The 22,045-nt window shown below is 44.4% G+C and overlaps 1 protein-coding gene across 2 annotated transcripts; it reads left to right on the top strand.

Moving 5' to 3' along the window:
• Positions 1-733: 733 nt before the first annotated feature.
• ehd2b (EH-domain containing 2b) lies at positions 734-19,954 on the top strand. Of its 2 annotated transcripts, none has more exons than XM_080771554.1 (8): positions 734-875; positions 2,060-2,288; positions 4,790-4,966; positions 10,444-10,541; positions 12,511-12,668; positions 13,355-13,609; positions 14,962-15,126; positions 18,047-19,954. In XM_080771554.1, the coding sequence occupies exons 2-8, from the start codon at positions 2,068-2,070 to the stop codon at positions 18,617-18,619; spliced, it is 1,647 nt and encodes a 548-aa protein (XP_080627680.1). In that variant the 5' UTR covers positions 734-875; positions 2,060-2,067; the 3' UTR covers positions 18,620-19,954. The 2 variants fall into 2 exon arrangements, with proteins under 2 accessions (XP_080627680.1, XP_080627679.1); XM_080771553.1 differs by having other exon boundaries at positions 10,444-10,562.
• Positions 19,955-22,045: the final 2,091 nt, after the last annotated feature.

The following is a 22,045-nucleotide window of genomic DNA, read 5'->3' as shown; positions in this document are numbered from 1 at the left end:
TTTGTTCATGAATCATTCGACTGACAACTTAAGAACCTCGCTGTGGAAATATATCTCTTACTCATTTCGATGCAGGGAAATGAGCTTTGCCTTTGCAAATGTGAACGCTGCCTGCCGGCCGGGGTGGGGCATGTGTGTAAGTGTTTTCCACCATGAAACACCAGCTTTTTCCAAGCACATTCACTCTTGACAAATGCCCCACAGTCTCCCTCCCGGTGGGCTAAAAGGCTTCCCCCATATTCCACGTCATCCACCAAGAAAGGTCCTATAGCAGACCTCTCAACTGTAACTCTATGTTAGTGTACTGTACATTGCTCCACAGACGAAGAAGACGAAGAGTGGTATGTTATAATTTAGCTATTGAAAAATAGCAGATCTACAAGCTCATAGCAGTGCTACAAGCTTGTATAGGTCTGCTATTTTTGAGCAGACCAGGAACAACTGGTCACTGGAACAACGTATTTTCGGATGGGGGGTCGGTCGGCGGCCAATTACATTTTTGGGGGGTCCTTGACATGAAAATGAAAACGACTGGATTTTCAGAAAATTGTAGAATCTTTTCTCGGGTCTAAATGGGTTATTTGTGGGAAAAAACGGAGAAAGAGCGAGACACTTTGACCTTTTTTTGGGGTGGGGGAGCGATATTCATGACCATGTTGTTTTCTTTCTGCTTTCTGAAGTCGTCGCAGAGTCAGACGACCATCAAAAGGCCTAGTCGACGTCAGATCCAATCCAAGGCCCTATCGTCCGCTTTCAGCGCTTTGAGTTCGTGGGCCGCGGGGACGAGTGAAACGACGCTCGCATAAACACAGGAAACATCTGAAGGCCCTCGAAGATTCCGCAGCAGGAAACGCAGGACCCAGAGACTTAAAAAGGTACAACTCAGACACACGGATGACTTACAGTGACAGGATGACCTCTACATGCAATATAAACATGTTCTGAAAATATCCTGTGGCTCATTAGTGTGAGACTGTATGTATATGGTCCCCCCCGAGAGATTCCACATGGACACATTTTGGTTCTATATTAGAAAAGAACCACAAAATAAAAACACCTCTTAATGATCATTGCACGAAGCTATACGGAGCTATAGAACTCATTTTAGACATGTTACACACCTATGTTGTTAAACTTGTTATATACTGTACCTGTTTTCAAGATGGGAACGCGCCTCTGTGTCATTTTAAGTATTGCTATATATCCCTGAAACAGGAGATAGGCTCCTGCCCCCTATGGGCCTCATGGCTCGGCAAAGGCTATACTTATATATCGTCACTGTTTTTTTGTAAATCAATTTGCCCTATACTTGATCACACTATACAGCTTCACAAAAGTGTCAAACGATAGCAGATCCCGAAACCTCGAAATGCGGTGCGCGATGCACGACGTTTTGAGCTTGTTGATCTTGTTGATTTGTTTTATTTGAACTCCTGAAATGTAACAGTTTTGGACGTGTGAGGTTTCCACCACCCGACATACAGACAACAGCAACATTATTTATATGATTGTTTTGTTTTTACAGAAAACTTAAAAGGTAGGATTTAGAAGACACTTTTTTTTAGGATCGGCCTCAGGTCCAAATGGATTAAAGGACCACTCCACCACTTTTCAACCTATCTTCATATAATAGGTCCTCACTAATAATCATGAAAAAAGGGTCTGTGTCTCATATAGGAGGGCTGTGGGCCCGGTTCAGAAACCGTCCTCCAGTGACATCATCGATGGGGAATACAAGCTAATAGAAACGGCAGGCTTTCTAGTCCTGAAAAGTTGCAATGCGAAAATGGTTCTCACGATAATACAAATCTAAACATTTTTGTAAAAAAAATGTTGTTTAAAATCTGCCTAATGAAGATGTCACTGGAAGACGGTTTCTAAACTGCCCACAGCCCTCCTATGAGACACAGACCGAGTAGAAAAGAATCGTGCCATTTTTTCATTTATTAGTGAGGACCCTATTATATGAAAATAGGTTTAAAAGTGGTGAAGTGGTCCTATAAGTTTCCGAATAGAAGCTTATTCTTTTTTTTGTTGTGTTTCTTTCATACATGGCCAGTCCCAACCATGTCGCGCTGGGGGAGGAAAGACGTGAAGAAGGCACCCGAGGTGGTCCGCACCGTGACCGAGGGGCTCAAGACCCTCTACAAGAAGAAGCTCCTGCCCCTGGAGGAGCACTACTGCTTCAACGACTTCCACTCCCAGAGTCTGGAGGACGCCGACTTCGACAACAAGCCCATGGTCCTGGTGGTGGGACAGTACTCCACCGGGAAGACCACCTTCATCAAGTAAGAGAGACGTCGTCGTAGCGTGTATAGCTTCACTTCACACTGCCAGCAGCAAACCCCCCCCCCCCCCCCCAGACAATATGAGTTGCTAAGCAACATGGCAAGGAGCATCCCATTGGCTAAAGGCTCATTGATACAATTAACTCAGAACTCACAACAGAGCTGCATTCTTTAAAGGAGAATTCCATGCTAGAATGCTTTCTTATCTTTCTTATTTTTCTTTGTAGTTGTTACGTCCCCACCAAAGAGGTCCAGGTGTTTTTTTTGTGCAAAAACTCCTTATTGGCTATTTTCCCTACCATAAGCCCTCAATGAATTGCATTGCATTGAATGGGAATTGAACGGGGCTATGTAGGTCTGCTGTTTTTGAAAAATTGTGAAAATGTGGCACAAATCTTTGAATATATATATTTCAGAGTGAACATTTTTAACTAAAATATTGGCTTCTGGGGGGGGGGGTCCCTGGAACTACATATTTTGTGATGGGGGTCCGTGGCCCAATAGAGATAATTCTGGGGGTCCCTTGACATGAAAAAGGTTGAGCCCCACTGACATAGATAAACATGGGTTTTTCAGTGTCAAATGTTAGGATTTAGAAGACATCTTTTAATCGACTTCAGTCCAAAATGGGTTAAGCAACTAGTCAACTAGTCGACTAGTAAATCCACTAGTCCACCTTGTTGGTACTAGTTGAGTAGTACCAACAATCTTGTAGGCCTCAAGATCAGCTAGATTATAGTTAAAGTCACCAATGTACACAGTTTTTAAATGTACAACTATTATTATTATTATTATTATTATATATATTTTGTTTTACATAATAGGTAGGCCTAGATAACAACTAGTCGACTAATCAACTAGGCAACTAGTCAACTAGTAAAAATCACTAGAAGTGAAAGCCCTAGTGCTGCGTGGCTAACATCAAACACTAGTTGAAATAAATGCATGAACATATTATTGACACATTAGTTACTGTACTGTACTGTACTGTAAGTAGCCTAAGTTGTTAACTTTCGAGGAAGCCATTGGATTCTGCTACTTGCAGAGACTTGAAACTGGCTTGAAATGGGTAACCTGACACACTAAATATCAGTGCGTGGGGGTTTTGTTATGTCTATGAAAATACGCCCATGACTTGGTTCTGGTTCTGATGCTTGTTTTAATGACCCCTGGAGAAAGTTTAAACAAAGTTTAAACAAACTGTTTAAAGTTTAAACATGCAGAGAATGGCCTCTTTATAATGCAATATGATATGACTGAAGCCTTAATTAAACAAGAATGGTCTGTATGTATGGTCCTTATATGGTGCACTTTAGCTGTTCCTGTGACCACTGGTGGGAAGAAAATAAATAAGTACATTTGATTTACTTATTTAAGTACATGAGTTAATTGTACTTTACTTGATTATTTCCAATTTCCAATACTTTTCCTTCTACAGTACTTCTACTCCACTACATCTTAGATCCAATTATTGTACTTTTACTCCACTACCGGTCCTTTATTTGAAAACTTTAGTTACTTTGTATTTTCTTTAATACTTTTGAACTTGAACTTGTGAAATGGGGCATTCTGCACAATGAGTACTTTAACTTTTTGTACTTTAAGTACATTTCAATACCAATACCTTCGTATTTTTTTTACTTTTTTTTAATCTTTTACTTGTATACGGACTAGTTCTATACATTGCAGTATTGATACTTTTACATTTTGGCCTTTTGGTGTTTTAAACATTACGTTATAATTTAGCTATAGAAAAATAGCAGATCTACAAGCTCATAGCACGCCACAGAGTGGCGCGCTACGAGCTTGTATAGGTCTGCTATTTTTGGAAAAACCGTGAAAATATTTATTTCTGAAAACTGGAGGATTTAGAAGATTTTTTTTAAATTTAATTTCGAGGTCAGGCCTAAATGGGTTAAAATAAAAACATTCGAGTACTTTTTCTCCCGCCCACTGCCTGTGGCTGACAGGTTTGAATTTGATTGATTGAAATATTTATTAACAGTTTGCAGAATTACAATACATTTCAAGCACAAACTCAATACAAAGACTGTTAACTGTGAGTGGACGACCCAATTAAGCATTAAACTTGTTTACAAGAGGGTCCACCATGTTCAATTCATCAAAACATTTAGAGACGTACAAATAGACACTTCTATATAGTTAAAGAACAGAACAGGAATTCATCATAAAGGAAGCAAAAGGGGAAAAGAAACATATACAAAACGGGTGGGCGGTGGAGGGGGGATTCAGATTTTACGGGGGCCCGTTTCGAATTGCAGCCGTCCGTAGGTGCCCTTTGAGAGCGGTTTTGAAGGAGTCAAGGGATTCACATGTCTTAATGACTGTTGGTAGGGCGTTCCACATTTTGGTGGCATAGGAGCGAAAAGAATTTAGTCCCTTGTTTGTGCCGAATCTTGGATTGTACATGGTTTGTTGCACTCCCTCTGGTGTTGTGGGTGTGGACTTTACGTTTACATTAAGGAAGTATTTACCTGCAGGTACCTGCTGGAGCAGGACATACCTGGGAGCAGGGTGGGACCCGAGCCCACCACCGACTGCTTCACCGCCATCATGCACGGCGAGGTGGAGGGCGTGATCCCCGGCAACGCCCTGATCGTGGACCCCAACAAGCCCTTCCGCAAGCTCAACCCCTTTGGAAACACCTTCCTCAACAGGTGAGTGCATTGGAGAGAGAGAGAGTGGCAACACCTTCCTCAACAGGTGAGTGCATGGGAGAGAGAGAGAGAGTGGCAACACCTTCCTCAACAGGTGAGTGCATGGGAGAGAGAGAGAGAGTGGCAACACCTTCCTCAACAGGTGAGTGTATGGGAGAGAGAGAGAGAGTGGCAACACCTTCCTCAACAGGTGAGTGCATGGGAGAGAGAGAGAGAGTGGCAACACCTTCCTCAACAGGTGAGTGCATGGGAGAGAGAGAGTGTGGCAACACCTTCCTCAACAGGTGAGTGCATGGGAGAGAGAGAGAGAGTGAGAGTGGTAACACCTTCCTCAACAGGTGAGTGCATGGGAGAGAGAGAGAGAGAGAGAGAGACAACACCTTCCTCAACAGGTGAGTGCATGGGAGAGAGAGAGAGAGTGGCAACACCTTCCTCAACAGGTGAGTGCATGGGAGAGAGAGAGTGTGGCAACACCTTCCTCAACAGGTGAGTGCATGGAGAGAGAGTGGCAACACCTTCCTCAACAGGTGAGTGCATGGGAGAGAGAGAGAGAGAGAGTGGCAACACCTTCCTCAACAGGTGAGTGCATGGGAGAGAGAGTGGCAACACCTTCCTCAACAGGTAAATGGTGCATTTATATAGCGCCTTTATCCAAGGCGCTTTACATAGATTGTGCATTACATTCACCCATTCATACACCGATGGCAGCGGAAACCATGCAAGGCACCAACTAGCACATCGGGAGCAATTAGGGGTTCAGTGTCTTGCTCAAGGACACTTCGACAGTAACTCTGGGGGAGCCCGGGTTCGAACTGGCAACCTTGCGGTTCCCATCCAGGCACTCTACCCCTGAGCACACCTTCCTCAACAGGTGAGTGCATGGGAGAGAGAGAGAGAGAGAGAGTGGCAACACCTTCCTCAACAGGTGAGTGCATGGGAGAGAGAGAGAGAGAGAGAGTGGCAACACCTTCCTCAACAGGTGAGTGCATGGGAGAGAGAGAGAGAGTGGCAACACCTTCCTCAACAGGTGAGTGCATGGGAGAGAGAGAGAGAGTGGCAACACCTTCCTCAACAGGTGAGTGCATGGGAGAGAGAGAGAGAGTGGCAACACCTTCCTCAACAGGTGAGTGCATGGGAGAGAGAGAGAGAGTGGCAACACCTTCCTCAACAGGTGAGTGCATGGGAGAGAGAGAGAGAGTGGCAACACCTTCCTCAACAGGTGAGTGCATGGGAGAGAGAGAGAGAGTGGCAACACCTTCCTCAACAGGTGAGTGCATGGGAGAGAGAGAGAGAGAGAGAGTGGCAACACCTTCCTCAACAGGTGAGTGCATGGGAGAGAGAGAGAGAGTGGCAACACCTTCCTCAACAGGTGAGTGCATGGGAGAGAGAGAGTGGCAACACCTTCCTCAACAGGTGAGTGCATGGAGAGAGTGGCAACACCTTCCTCAACAGGTGAGTGCATGGGAGAGAGAGAGTGGCAACACCTTCCTCAACAGGTGAGTGCATGGGAGAGAGAGAGAGTGGCAACACCTTCCTCAACAGGTGAGTGCATGGGAGAGAGAGAGAGTGGCAACACCTTCCTCAACAGGTGAGTGCATGGGAGAGAGAGAGTGGCAACACCTTCCTCAACAGGTGAGTGCATGGGAGAGAGAGAGAGTGGCAACACCTTCCTCAACAGGTGAGTGCATGGGAGAGAGAGAGAGAGTGAGAGTGGTAACACCTTCCTCAACAGGTGAGTGCATGGGAGAGAGAGAGAGAGAGAGAGAGAGACAACACCTTCCTCAACAGGTGAGTGCATGGAGAGAGAGAGAGAGAGTGGCAACACCTTCCTCAACAGGTGAGTGCATGGGAGAGAAAGAGAGGCAACACCTTCCTCAACAGGTGAGTGCATGGGAGAGAGAGAGTGGCAACACCTTCCTCAACAGGTGAGTGCATGGGAGAGAGAGAGAGAGAGAGAGAGAGTGGAAACACCTTCCTCAACAGGTGAGTGCATGGGAGAGAGAGAGAGAGAGAGAGTGGCAACACCTTCCTCAACAGGTGAGTGCATGGGAGAGAGAGTGGCAACACCTTCCTCAACAGGTGAGTGCATGGGAGAGAAAGAGAGGCAACACCTTCCTCAACAGGTGAGTGCATGGGAGAGAGAGAGAGAGAGAGAGTGGCAACACCTTCCTCAACAGGTGAGTGCATGGGAGAGAGAGTGGCAACACCTTCCTCAACAGGTGAGTGCATGGGAGAGAAAGAGAGGCAACACCTTCCTCAACAGGTGAGTGCATGGGAGAGAGAGAGAGTGGCAACACCTTCCTCAACAGGTGAGTGCATGGGAGAGAGAGAGAGTGGCAACACCTTCCTCAACAGGTGAGTGCATGGGAGAGAGAGAGTGGCAACACCTTCCTCAACAGGTGAGTGCATGGGAGAGAGGCAGGGGCGGACTTAGGAATCTGGAGGCCCGTTTCAAGACCAAATATGAGGCCTCCATATATACCTAATGTGACATCATTATCCTGTTGATACAGGCATATTGATACAAATAGTTTAGATTTGTTCAATATCGCGCGCAATCATTAGTCTCGACAATTACGCTGTAACAACACCCCCTCATCCTGTCGACCCTTCACAATAAAGTGTCTCCCCATTTACCTCCCAATACCGCACATTTTACCCAGGTTATTAACGGGAAATAAGTGTAACTTAACATCGCGGGAGAGAGTAACACCGGGGCTGCACCGGGCACGTCAGCGTCACAGAATGTTCCCTTTTTAATCAATGAAGGGTGGCTCCACTGCCCGCCTTGCGTCTCCGTCACCATTAAAATTGCCCCGGTTCGTTTTTTGCATTATCGACCCATTCTGTATACGGGAGCCCCTTTTGGTGTTTTATTATTATTAAGCATTCTGTATATCCTTTTAGCTTTCGGGAAATAGCAGATCTACAAGCTCGTATAGCGTGGCACCTATGAGCTTGTGGATCTACTGTTTTTGAGAAATCGTGAAAATGTGGCGCACGTCTTTGAACATAAATTCTTTCAAACGTACGTTTTAAACTCAAATCTTTGCTTCTGGTGGGGGGGGTCCCTGGAACAACATATTATCAGATGGGGGTCGGCGGCCAGTTACAGATATAGTTTTTGGGGTCCCCTTGACATGAAGTAGATTGAGAACCACTAGATATAGAAAAAGGGATTTCAGAAAACTGTCAGGATTATGAAGACATTTTCGACGTCAGGCCTAAATGGGTTTTAAATCACGTCCCCACTGGCGTTGGAAATGAATGCCCGAGAGGGGGATATTGAAAGCATCCCCCCCTCCCCCCACCCCATCCCCCCCACTAGAGCCACTAACATAAGGACGATGAAAGCAAGGAACCAGGAGCCCCGAAAGTGAGAGTTGATATCCCTCGTCGCTCTCCCCGAGGGGGAGCAGGGAAAGGAGAGATAACGGCAGAGAGAGAGAGAGAGAGAGAGAGAGCCAGCTTTTTTAGCTCTATGGAATTTTAGAGTCTCGGTGCCAAATTTCAAAGTGGGGAGTCACTTGCCTTATCCCATTCTGAACGGGAACACCTTTTGGCGTTTTAAGCATTGTGTTATATCTTAGCTATTTTTGAAAAATCTTTGAAAATGTGTTGCAAATCTTTGAATACAAAGATTGTATATATTCTTTCAGAGTGTTTTTAACTCAAATCTTTGCTTCTTGGGGGTGGGGGGGGTCACTGGAACAACATATTTTCGGATGGGGGGTCGGCGGCCAATGACATTTTTGGGCGTTCCTTGCCGTGAAAATGTCTGAGAACGACAGGATTTTCAGAAAACTGTCATGGGATTTCGACGGCATTTTGTATAAAGAATCTCTTCTCGGGACGGTCTAAACGGGTTATTTGTGGAAAAAAGTGGAGAAAGAGGAGAGACATCACCCGAAGAGGGGGCGATGAAAGCTCATGTACGCAGAGAGAGAGGGAGCTTTGCAATGTACTCCGGGTTCAAAGGCAAGGTCAGAGGGCTCTGTTCCGTGTGGACGCTCCAAGTTCAAAGACAAACAGATGACGCCACTTGACTGCAGTAGGTTTTTGTTTTCTCCGTGCGAGAGAAACGTAACACATGTTGCGCTTCCCCCCCCACCAGCTCTGTTTACTCTCTAGACCATTCTGACCTGAGATCAGATTCTAAACATTTTAAAAAGTTTTCTGAAAAAGCTATGTTTCTATGTCAGTCGTTCTTCGATTTTTCAAAAATAGCAGATCTACAAGCTCATAGCGCGCCACCGAGTGGCGCGCTATGAGCTTGTAGATCTGCTATTTTTCAATAGCTAAAGCATAACATAATGCTAACACCAAAAGGGGGTTCCCGCACAGAATGGGCTACTAGACTGCCAGCTCTGTGTGGGTATAATGTTGTTTCATTGATGTAATCCCCCTAAACCAAATCGTTGGAAGACCCCAGCATGCCTTTCACACAATGAAGCCCCAGACTAGTCTCCGTTAATGGGACACGTAATGTCCCAAAAAAACAGGACAGCTAGGCCAAAAAATGTTATTGAAACACTCATGAGCTCATGTTAGACGACGGGTTTCCACTTAGAGAAAGAAAGGGTTCAGTAAAAAAAGCTCTGACGCCAGTTTTTTTCTGTTTGTTTCATTCTTTTTAGCTTTCCTTTTTTTCCAAAGGGAGTCCCTCACCACCTCCGCGGGGTGTTTGTGATCATGTTTTGCGTCTCTCTCCCTTTTTGCTTTGACTTCCCGTTCTGGGAAACCGGTATGGGCCGGTGGGCTCGTTAACCCATTCTGAACGGGAACCCATTTTGGTGATAGCATCATGTCGTGCTTTAGCTATTGAAAAATAGCAGATCTACAAGCTCATAGCGCGCCACCGAGTGGCGCGCTACGAGCTTGTAGGTCTGCTATTTTTGAAAAATCGAAGAACGACTGACATTTTTCTAGAATCTGATCTCAGGTCAGAATGGGTTCATCAGACCAGTGTGTGTCCTAGTGGAAACCTCGTATGAATCTGATCTCAGGTCAGAATGGGTTAAGCTCGTCAGCCACAGGAAGACGCACTGTTGTTCTAAGCCTCACATCATTAGTGCCCCTTATTGTTTTTGATTCTGGCACTGGTGGCCATTTTCCACCAGGAAGCCCTGAAGCAACGAGATGAAGGCTTCTACACAATAGACCTCGCATGCATGCGGAACGGGGAGGGGTGTGTGTGTGTGTGTGTGTGTGTGTGTGTGTGTGTGTGCTCCTTGGAAACACATTCACCTAGCCACGGCCCTGATAACAGATAACCATATTTCACATGATTAAGATTCCTTCCACCATGCACCCCCCCTTTGGCTTTCAACGGAAAGCATTTGAAGCGAATCCCACCTCGGTGACCTCCCATACCACGGGATCATTCCAGAAGTAGCTGTCATAAGATGCGTGTGTGCGTGTCAGTGTCAGTGTGAGTCAGTGTTCCCCTCTCTCTTCTCTCCTGTCTGTTTTTCCAGGTTCCAGTGCGCCCAGATTCCCAACCAGGTCCTGGAGAGCATCAGCATAATCGACACTCCGGGCATCCTGTCCGGAGCCAAGCAGAGAGTGAGCAGAGGTGAGAAAGGCTTTGGGAAAGGTGAGGCGAGGGGCATGATGGGGGGAAGGGAACAACCAGCAGGAGAAGAGACGCACGTCCCTGAAAAGCTTCGACTTCACACGCTCATCATCATCATCGTCATCCTAAACTGTCACACCTGGCTAACTCATTTGGTGACTGACATCCTCTTCGTTCTGTGTCACAATAACACTTGGCTACGGAGGCAGGGTGAGGTAAACAAAGAGGCAATAATTATAGACAGAGGAAGAGAAGCAAATTCCACTTGCACATCTGGAAGTAGTGCGAGACTATAAACCCTATAATACTCGCCATGCCTCATCGTCATCCATCTTATCCGTATAGTCGTTTTTACTTTTTCAAATCCTCCACCCACTTTTTTAAAATTTGGTTCATTCAGTCGATCTGCTATCACTTAAAGTCATTGTGCATGAGCAACTAACAACATTAAATGTGTATCATGTTGGTATGCACACACACACCCCTAGGGTACTGTAGGTATACCCTCACAAAAACATGCAGTAATCCTGGTCTTTAAACTACCTCCCCCTGGCCAGCCGGGGCGCCTGATGGAGGGGAAAGGAACTGATCGGAATAACGTGTTCCTCCCACGTGCTACGTCCGGCCGGGGAAACTCCCCCCCCCCCCCCCCCCCCGTCCCCCCCGTCAGGTGAAAAGAAGCAGCTTGGACTCCTCATGCATACAGGGAAGCATGAGGTCAGTCCGCTGCCCCCCCCCCCAGGTTGGCAGAGGAAGTGTAGCGCCCAGGATTACATTAGATAAATGACACTGGGTGAAAAAATGGGTTGCAAAATCGTGGGATAAAAAATATTTTAAAAAAAAGATATGCGCACAAACGCACACACCCACCCCCACACACGGACATACACACACGGACATACACGCACAAACAATACTATAGTATGGAAGTATCATATTAGATAATTTGCACTTTAAAGTCAAGGAACTTTTTTTGTTCAAAGTTGTAACATGTCCAAGGTTGGGGGCCGCGATCGCCGATCAGAGGCTCAGGTACAGGAATGTAGATACGATAGAATGTGAACTAGATAAGAGGGGGGTCCAGTGAGGTTCAAAGGAAAACAAAGGAGCTGAGAAGGGTTTGTGTCTACTGTATGTTAGTTAACCTTCTCCCCTTTCTCTACTGTATGTTACTTAACCTCCTCCCCTCTCTCTGTAGTCAGGCTTCCGGACTGGGAAGTGGGACATTTGGTATTGTCTTTTTTTATTGGCCTAAAATATTGTCTACGACATTCATGAATCCACTTGCTGACCGGCTGACGGCATTGGGCAATTACCGACATCCGGTCAGCAAGTGGATTCATGAATGTATAATATACCATATAGACAAAATTTTAGGCCAATAAAAAACAAACTATATACCAAATTTCCCACCCCATAACCCCCGGCTGCCGGACTATACTGTGTGTGGGTGTGTGTAAAGCCTAATTATACAACATACTTTGACGTACCAAGGTGTCACTCTGTGAAACTGTGTGTGTGCGTGTGCGTGTGAGTGTGAGTGTGCATGTGCGTGCGTGCATACATATACTGCATGTCCATGTAGGTCTGTATGTGCATTCATTGCAGTGTTGTTTTCGTCGACTAAAACTAAGACGAAAAATGTTCGTCGACTACCTATTTCCACTGACAAAAACGAATGGAAACTAAATGAAAACTATAAGCTACGATGACTAAAACTAAGACACAACTATATTTAGTCGACTAAAATCTTATGACATTTAGTCGACTAAAACTAGACTAACACTAAGACATTCCTGGTGACTAAAATGTGAAACTAAATGAAGTTTCAGTCCAAAGACTATGACTAAACTAAAATAGAAATTTGCTGCCAAAAACAACACTGCCTGTATGTGCACTCATTGTATCGGAGCCTACACAACAGCGAAGTCACCTTCTTCTTCTTCTTCCCTCTCTCCTCTCACACAAGGCTACGACTTCCCGGCCGTGCTGCGCTGGTTCGCTGAGCGCGTGGACCGCATCATCCTCCTCTTCGACGCCCACAAGCTGGAGATCTCGGACGAGTTCTCCGAGGCCATCGGCGCCCTGCGCGGCAACGAGGACAAGCTCCGCGTCGTGCTCAACAAGGTTAGAAGAGTTTTGGTTTTTTTTCATTATAGTTTAGTTTTAGTTTTTTTTGTAATTCAGTTCGTTTTTAGTTCGTTTTTAGAGCGTGTTTGCTAGTTTTTATTTTGGTGAAATGCTTCGTTTTAGTTTAGTTTTAGTTTAGCTATAGTTTAGTTTGAGTTTTTTTCGTACTTTGGTTTATTTGTGGGTTAGGGTTAGCGTGGTCTACATGCTGCCGTACGGTGCTGAAAACTGTTGGAGAAATGAGGAAATGAATCGAATGAATTTAAAAGGATTTATATTATAAATATCCGAAAGGCATATAAATATTGATAAAAAAAAACTACGGGTATTTTGTCTATAATTTCAGTTAGTTTTAGTTAGTTTTGAGGACACACAATACAAGTTTTAGTTTTTATTAGTTTCAGTTAAAGGTAGAGTCAGTGATTTCACTTAATTCAAATATCACTTATTTTTTTGTTTTGTTGTGATCCTCTCTACGATAGAGTGTGCTGACCATATAAGGAGTTCCTCCCTGTCCCCAGTTAACCCCTGGGGGTCAAAAAAACCGTAGGTTTCGTTTTTGACTCTCTATCCTGATTGGACGAAGGCTTTTAGGTCCCACAGCCAAAAACGAAACCTACGTTTTTTTGAGTGAAATCACTGAATATACCTTTAACTGTTATAACCTTCTGCTCGACATCAAGGCCGACATGGTGGACACGCAGCAGCTGATGCGCGTCTACGGCGCCCTCATGTGGTCGCTGGGCAAGGTGTTCGGGACGCCCGAGGTCCTGCGCGTCTACATCGGGTCCTTCTGGTCCGAGCCGCTGCTGGTGGCCGACAACCGCCGGCTGTTCGAGCTGGAGGAGGAGGACCTGTTCAACGACATCCAGAACCTGCCGCGCAACGCCGCCCTGCGCAAGCTCAACGACCTGGTGAAGAGGGCACGCCTGGTCCGGGTGGGTTGTCTGTCTGTCTGTCTGTCTGTCTGTCTGTCTGTCTGTCTGTCTGTCTGTCTGTCTGTCTGTATGTTTGGGGTACGACCCATTGGGCATTGACCCCTGCAGTTTATTGGGGTTCGATTCGGGTCACACAGGCCCCTTTTCCACCGGTTGGTTCCCATGTGGGAACCGGTTCAGTTATTTTTGGTTCTTAGTCCAAGAGCTCCAAAATTGAAACGTTAATTATGAATTGAGTGGAGCAAAACCACTACCATACCTATATTAGATTGTTATCACCATTAAACTTCCCCAATTGAGTACTTACACGAAGACAATGATTTATTGTATTACAAATTTTACATTTTTAAATATGCAAATTAAGCATTATGTAGGAAAATATGCAAAATAATAAAAAATATGAAAAAGCTACTACTGTGGAAGGGTTATCATGTATTAATTTACTTGTATTGATCCTATAAACAATTTAATACAGGGTTTACATGCAGGTAATACAGAGTTTGCCCACCAATTTTTGGAGCTCTGGCTCATGGACTAAAAACCCAAAAGAACTGAACCGGTTCCCATTGGGAACCAACCGGTGGAAAAGGGGCCTCACTGTTAAGCAGCCTAACGGGCCATTGTCGAGCAGCCCGCACCGCTCATTTCACACGGGTGTGATCTTTTTATCATTTATATGAAGTTTGATTTAACACCGTTTTCCCCAGAGTAAAAAAACCTCTCCCAAGCTCTGTGGTTGGTTATCCCCTTTTGGTGTTTTTATAACATTATGTTATAATGTAGCTATTGAAAAATAGCAGATCTACAAGCTCATGGTGCGCTACGAGCTTGTATAGGTCTGCTATTTTTTTTAAATCGAAGAACGACCGACATAGAATCATGGCTTTTTTTTCCAGAAAACTGTCAGGATGTGTAGAAGACATTTTTAGAATATGTTTCCCATATAATGCCAAAGCTATACTGAAGTGTGCTAGTGTTTCACTCACTATATAAGGCCAAGTACCGCACCTGGGGGGACAGGGCCTTCTACGTTTCGGCCCCCAAACTCTGGAATGAACTCCCTAAACCATCTCAGAGTTGCTCCCTCTCTCCTCTCTTTCAAAACCTCACTCAAAACCCACCTCTTCAAAATAGCTTTCCCCAGTTGACGTCTCGTTTATCCTTTTATCTTTTAACCCTGTATCTGTTATGTTTTACTTTGTTTTTTTTCTCTTAATAAAGTCTGTTCCTAGTGTTCCCTTGTAAAGCGCTTTGGGTATTTAGAAAAGCGCTATATAAATCTGAGCTATTATTATTATTATTATTATTAACATTCTCCTTCATCCGTCTGAAATCCCATCACTGTTATCCAGGTTCACGCCCACATCATCAGCCACCTGAAGCAGGAGATGCCCTCCGTCTTCCGCAAAGACAACAAGAAGAAGAACCTCATCTACCAGCTGCCCGTCATCTTCGCCAAGATCCAGCTTCAGCATCACATCTCCCCCGGAGACTTCCCCGACGCTGCTAAGATGCAGGTAAATATTGTCTTTGTATCCACATTTTTCATATTAATATAGCCCATAAGTCTTCTTTGCGTTTGTGTGTGTGCGCGCATAAGTTCCTCTTTCTCTTGCTGTGTTGCCAGTTTTGCAAGAGAAACCAAGTGGCCACAGGTCTATGAAAACAAGCACAAATGAAAATAGCTGATCTACAAGCTCACAGCGACACATTTTGAGGTTGTACATCCAAACATTTTAATAAAAAAGGCACAAAATATGTGCAGATGGATGTCTGTGGACAATTACATATAGTATTCATCTGGGTTTCCTTGTTGTGAAGAAATGTGGAAGCAAGCCCAAATAAGCCACTACTATACACTTTAGAATCAAGCCCAAAAAACATCAACCAGCACTATACCAATAATTTATTTGCAAGTGATTTTACAGAAAAAAACAAGCGCTTATAATAAGCAGACATGGCAACACGGCCTGAAGGAAGCAAAGCACACACACAAGTATAGCCCCAGTACGTTGGCAGGGAAAAACGTGGATAAGTTGTTCTTGGCTGTACTTCTGTAGATTTCCATTGCCTGTACATACATTAGGCTAGTATACGTAATTGAGCTGGATGAACGGTCTTAAAGGAGAAGTCCATGCTAGAATGCTTTCTTATCTTTCTTACCTTTCTTTGTAGTTGTTACGTCCCCACCAAAGAGGTCCAGGTGTTTTTTTTGTGCAAAAACTCCTTATTGGCTATTTTCCCTACCATAAGCCCTAAATGAATTGCATTGCATTGAATGGGAATTGAATGGGGCTATGGGGTGTTATGCTAGTTCGCTTATTTCCATCGAAAGAAGTAGTAAAGTGTGCCGCTTGGGATATTATTTACATTATGAAGAGAGGATATATACAAAGAAATTATAATTTTGAGCGATGGAAATAAGCGAATTAGCACAACACCCCATAGCCCCATTCAATTCCCATTCAATTCAATGCAATTCATTTAGGGCTTATGGTAGGGGAAATAGCCAATAAGGAGCTTTTGCACAAAATAACACCTGGACCTCTTTGGTGGCGACGTAACAACTACAAAGAAAGGTAAGAAAGCCTTTTAGTATGGAATTCTCCTTTAACACCCGCATTAATTTCTACTTGCAAAAAATAGATTTCAACCTTACTACTACTTTGTACTACTAGCACTGACACTAAAAAAGATGTTAAAAAAATAAAAAAATAAAGTTTGATGAAAACTTTATAATAATTATATAATAATTATATAATAATTATATAAATTAATAATTTACATTTGGGGGATATCTTTCACAATAATGAATAAAACATGTTCTAGACATTCTAATGATCACAAAAAAACATATGTTACAATTATTTTACCTACTTTTATTAGGGTAAAGGTCAAAAGTTTTAGGTTAAAAAATGTTCAAAATTGCACAGAGTCCAAACATTTTTTATTTGTGTGAATTTCAGCCTCTGTGGGGGGTATTTATATGCAAATATCATGACTAATGGCATTGAATTGGCATTGCAATGAACATCACTGATTACATTTAGGTGAAAAAAGAACAGAAAAAAAAAAACTAAATTTAGTAATTAATTAAAATAAAATTGTAGCTAAAAAGCAACTCTGGGTGCTAGAGGGTTAAGCCAAAGTTTACTTCATCTTATGATGCCCACCAAAAATAGCCGATCTACACGCTCACAACGTGTCACATAACCAGTGTTGTGTGAGCTTGTAGATTGGCTATTTTTTCTACTCTATGGCACAGGTATAGAGTGTCGCAGTCCCGCCCCCCTACCACCAGGGCCCAGGAAATGATTCCCCCGTTCATTTTCCTCATAGACTTTTCAAAAAGTATTTATTTAAAGACCTTTTAAGCCTCGTACAAAAAGCCAACTCGAGTTGTGACAAATCATGACAACAAACAACAATTCTTTGGGCCGAACAAAGAATTAGAAAGGAGGAAAAAAAACGGCAGGTTTATACAACACTTTTGTTGTTTTTCTTCTTTGTAATTATTTGTTTGGTCCAAAATATTGTGTTTGTTGTCATGATTTGTCACGACCGGCCTTGAGTTCGCTTTGTCCGCGGTCGTATAACCGTCTTTAAATAAATACGTTTTGATTTGAAATGTCTTTGGGGGAAAAATGCATTGTGGGATCATTTCCTGGGCCTGGCGTCATGTCGTCATGCCAGGGGGCGGGACCGCGACGCTCTACTGTTGTCACTGCAGGAAACGTTAGTTGCTTGGCAACGTGAATCAACTCTAACATTTAATATAGTGATGGGATTTCAGATGGATGAATCATGAAGGAGAATGTTATAGTGAGGGAAACACTAGCACGCTTTGGTAGCTTTGGCATTATGGAAAACATAATGAACCCCTTTTGGACTGAGGTCGATTAAAAAAAAGGCTTCTAAATCCTAATATGTTTTTGAAAAACCCATGTTTCTATGTCAGTGGGGCTCAACCTTTTTCATGTCAAGGACCCCCAGAATTATCTCTATTGGGCCACGGAACCCCCATCTCAAAATATGTATAGTTCCAGGGACCCCCCCAGAGAAGCCAATTGATATCTTAGTTAAAAATGTTTGCTCGGAAATATATATTCAATGATTTGCACCACATTTTTACGACTTTAAAAAAATAGCAGACCTACAAGCTCGTAGCGCGCCACTCGGTGGCGCGCTACGAGCTTGTAGGTTAACCCAGATCTACAAGCTCACAACGAGCTTGTAGATCGGCTATTTTCAGCAAGTGTAAAATCAGTCATTAGTACGACAGCATCAATGCGCGCCCAAAAATCTATAAATCTCACACTATTAAGGCAACCGGACGGTTCCACGCGCTGCACAAGGTGCCCTTTTTCACTTGAGCACCTCGCCTCTAAATGTCTGTGCACGTCACTGATGTCTGTTTGTTTCTTTTGCACATCGAAGGAGCAACTGATGGTCCACGACTTCACCAAGTTCAAGACCCTGAAGCCCAACCTGATGGCGGCGCTGGACGAGCTGCTCTCCAACGACATCGCCCAGCTCATGCCCCTGCTGCGGCAGGAGGAGCTGGACGAGCGGGACCTGCCCGGCGTGCAGGGCGGGGCCTTCCTGGGCACGCGCGGCGGGCCCTTCCAGGAGGGCGACCCCTTCGCCATGGAGATGAACGGCGGCGGCGGAGAGGCGATGGAGACCGGGGACGGCGTGGACGAGGTCTGGGTGGTGACCAAGGACAAGCCCAAGTACGACGAGATCTTCTACAACCTGGCGCCCGACGAGGGCAAGCTGAGCGGCACCAAGGCCAAGGACTGGATGGTGAGCACCCGGCTGCCCAACTCGGTGCTCGGGCGCATCTGGAAGCTGTCGGACGTGGACCGCGACGGCATGCTGGACGACGAGGAGTTCGCCCTGGCCAGCCACCTGATCGAGGTGAAGCTGGAGGGCCACGGCCTCCCGCCCATGCTCCCCAACCGCCTCATCCCGCCCTCCAAACGCCGGCAGAAAGGCTCCGACATATGATGAGACACGACACACTGTCCCCGACTCCCCCCCCGTCCCCTAAAAGGTGAGAAAGACTCTCCACTAATGCCCCCCCCCAACCTACACTCATGCTACTGTTTCTGTCCGTCTCCCATATCCTTCCCCCCCCATGTGTGCCGAGTTTGAGCAGTTTCATTATTACCTTTTTTCTGTGGTCCCTTGATTTTGATCTGGGGAAACAATGGAACACGTTCGATCACACATTGTGTGGTCTATAGGGGGCTATAGGCCAAGCTATTCAGACTATTCAGATCTAAATGAAAATATTCCAAATGGATTCCTCTAAGTTTTCATTCATAATGTTCTTTCATATATTATGCTCTTAAACCATTCTGTCCTGAGATCAGATTCTAAAAAATGTCTTCTACATCCTGACAAGTTTTCTGAAAAAGCCATGTTTCTACATGTCAGTCGTTCTTCGGTTTTTCTAAAAATAGCAGATCTACAAGATCATAGCGCGCCACCGAGTGGCGCGCTATGAGCTTGTAGATCTGCTATTTTTCAATAGCTAAAGCATAACATAATGCTAACAGCAAAAGGGCGGGAACCCCCCAAAAATGGGATAGCTATTCAGACTATTCAGATCTAAATGAAAATATTCCAAATGGATTCCTGTAAGTTCTCATTCATATAATGTCACAATGTTCTTTCATATAATTATGCTCTTAAAAAAGGGGTTTGCTGGGCGGAGCTAATAAAGGCTGGCAGGCACACTCTATTGAGTTTAGAAATATTCACTGCTTTGTATTTACAATGTTTGAAAGGATACAGAACAGAACAAAGCATTCTGGTATTCATTGATTCAGAACATTCCTTATACTATGACTTTTTAGACCAGACTGGCACAGTATTATTATATTTGGCAGTACATGTTAATGCATTGCCACTTGATTCTCCGGTCATTTAAATGTATTTTACATGTACAGTAGAAAATAAATTATGCTGTAATGATGCACACGCTTCTTTTTCTTGCTTCAGCTTAAATGTGGTCGACTCAAAAACGACTCAAACTCTGACAACCTTTGAATGCCCACAGATTTTCCTTAAAGGCTTTTACCTGCCACACCATTTTGTGATGTTTTTTTTTTCATCAGCCTTATAGTGTTTTGTAATTATTGCTTGTTTGTATTGTATGTTGTAGGGGAATAAATGCCTCTGTTGTATAAATAAATGAATGTCACATGCAATGATGGAATTCCACACAAAATAAAAGATGTATTCATATCTTGCTGACTACTGTAGCCTTACACAGTTTACCAACTGTTCCCATATCAGCATTTATCACAATAACCAAATAAAACTTCAGTGACTGTGTGTATTGCCTGTTGTGTCACTTATTTGGGTCATGGTTATATTCACCCATTCTGACCTGAGATCAGATTCTAAAAATGTCCATGGTCCAAAATGATGAGAAACGAGGATAACTTTTTTTTTTTAATAAAAAAAAACATGGGCTATAACCCATCGTTTTTTTCAAATCCTCAAAAATGATGAAAAACGGCGTGCTATAGTATGCCGTACGGGCGTACGATATGGGCTATAGCCCACGGTCCAAAATGATGAGAAACGAGGATAATTTTCAGTACCCTAACCCTAACCCTTGATCGTAGGAGATAGTAATGTAGGAATCTACAGATCGAGTGCTATCCAGTCATACAATTTGAACACTTGAAGAAACTACTACAGAAAACTGGAAACACCGCCAATGTGGCGCACTGCATCCTATCCGTAGGAATGAACAATGGACAGCAGGTGACAACATAGAAACAGGACGGAAGACAATGAGGGCGGACACAAGTGTGGCCTACATGGGTCACGTATAATTGGCCCAGCTGGTACCCACTTAAGGCCCAATCAGATCCCAGTTCAAACCCATATAGGCAAACACAGGTGGCGCAGACATGGTTCTGAAATAAAATGGCCCATTTGGATACCACCTAAGATCCGGTTAGAAACCCACGTAAGCCCATATGGGCTAACACGGGTGGGCCCTTTGTGAAAACTGGGTGCACGGCCCACTTGGGCCGTGCTACGAGCTTGTAGGTCTGCTATTTTTGGAAAAATGAGCTTGTAGATCTGCTATTTTTCAATAGCTAAAGTATGGCAAACCAGGGGAAACAGCCAGACCTATTCCCCACAGAATGAGGCTGGGGGAGGTAGGTGATAGAGGGAGTATATCACCCGGTACAGGTATTGCAGCCAATGGGAGCCTGGACATGGACGCACCTGCAGCCAGTATAAGGCAATCACCAGAAGCTGTTAAAGAGCCGACGCCCAAGCTGTCTGGTGGGTGAGTTTGAACTAATGGAGGAGTGAGGAAGGAGGAATCTCTCTGTGCATGAGGAGGCTGGTATGAGGGAGATCTCTCAAGTGAGTACAAGACCTAACTCCTTAACCTTTTGACCCACGTGTATGTGCTGTGTGTGTATTGTAGTGGCTCACCTGGTCTCGTTCTCTCTCCCAGTCCCTCCTAGGCCGACTGAACTCCTCAAGGGAGAGCCTACAGCACCCTCCCCCAACTAAAAGTCACTAGCTCTCTCTCTGCTCTACACACAGGACTGCCAGTGACTATAGAAGCCTAAGCCCCTGAGAAGAGGAACCTTATGTTGATGTTTTGCCCCGTTTTCCCCTTTCCTTAAGACTTTAAATAAAAGACAATTTAAGTTTATGTTGACTCCGAGCCTCTTACTTTATTGTGAATCTGTACCTATTCTCCCCTGGGTTGCCACAGTATTATAACATAATGCTTAAAACACCAAAAGGGGTTCCCGCCTACTTGATGCATATACTTTAAAGAGAAGTATTTCGTGTGTCGTTAAAGTTGGCTGAAAGACGTTGTGGGCTTTTCTTTGACAAATGTGTGTTTTTTCTCTATCATGGCGGTCGCTCAGTGACAGATCAGACAAACAGTGAGTCACAGTCAACCTCGCCAGAGCCTCATACCACCATTTTCCATGACCCCCCCCCCCTCCCCCCCCACCCGTTTCCCTACTCTCTCTCTCTCTCTAGCTATCTCTCTCTCTCTCACACTGTACACACACACACACACAGAGTTTCACAGAGCGACACTTTGGTACGTCAAAGTACACGTGCACGCGCACGCATAATACCTTTTAATTCCTATATCCTCTTCCTTCTTCCTATACAAACTTGCACTTTGAAAAGTATGTAGGCCTTGCTGAATGGAGGCAAAGCAAATGACAGATGACACTCCTCTCTCTCTCTCTCACACACAGTACAGTAGGCTACAGTACAGTAGGCTACAGTACAGTACAGTACAGTAGGCAGTTCCCTATCCTCTCACCAGCCTGCATATCTGAAGGTGTTTATATATTACGCCTTGGTAAACTATGTGGAGTAGTAGTACGGACGTTCCACTGTACTGTACTGTGAAGTCTAGTCTGT

This window comes from Protomyctophum bolini (assembly GCF_963924005.1).
Source record: "Protomyctophum bolini genome assembly, chromosome: 9".
NCBI classification, from domain to species: Eukaryota; Metazoa; Chordata; class Actinopteri; order Myctophiformes; family Myctophidae; genus Protomyctophum; species Protomyctophum bolini.
Note: the sequence above shows the minus strand (reverse complement) of the source record. Positions and strands in the feature narration are given on the sequence as shown.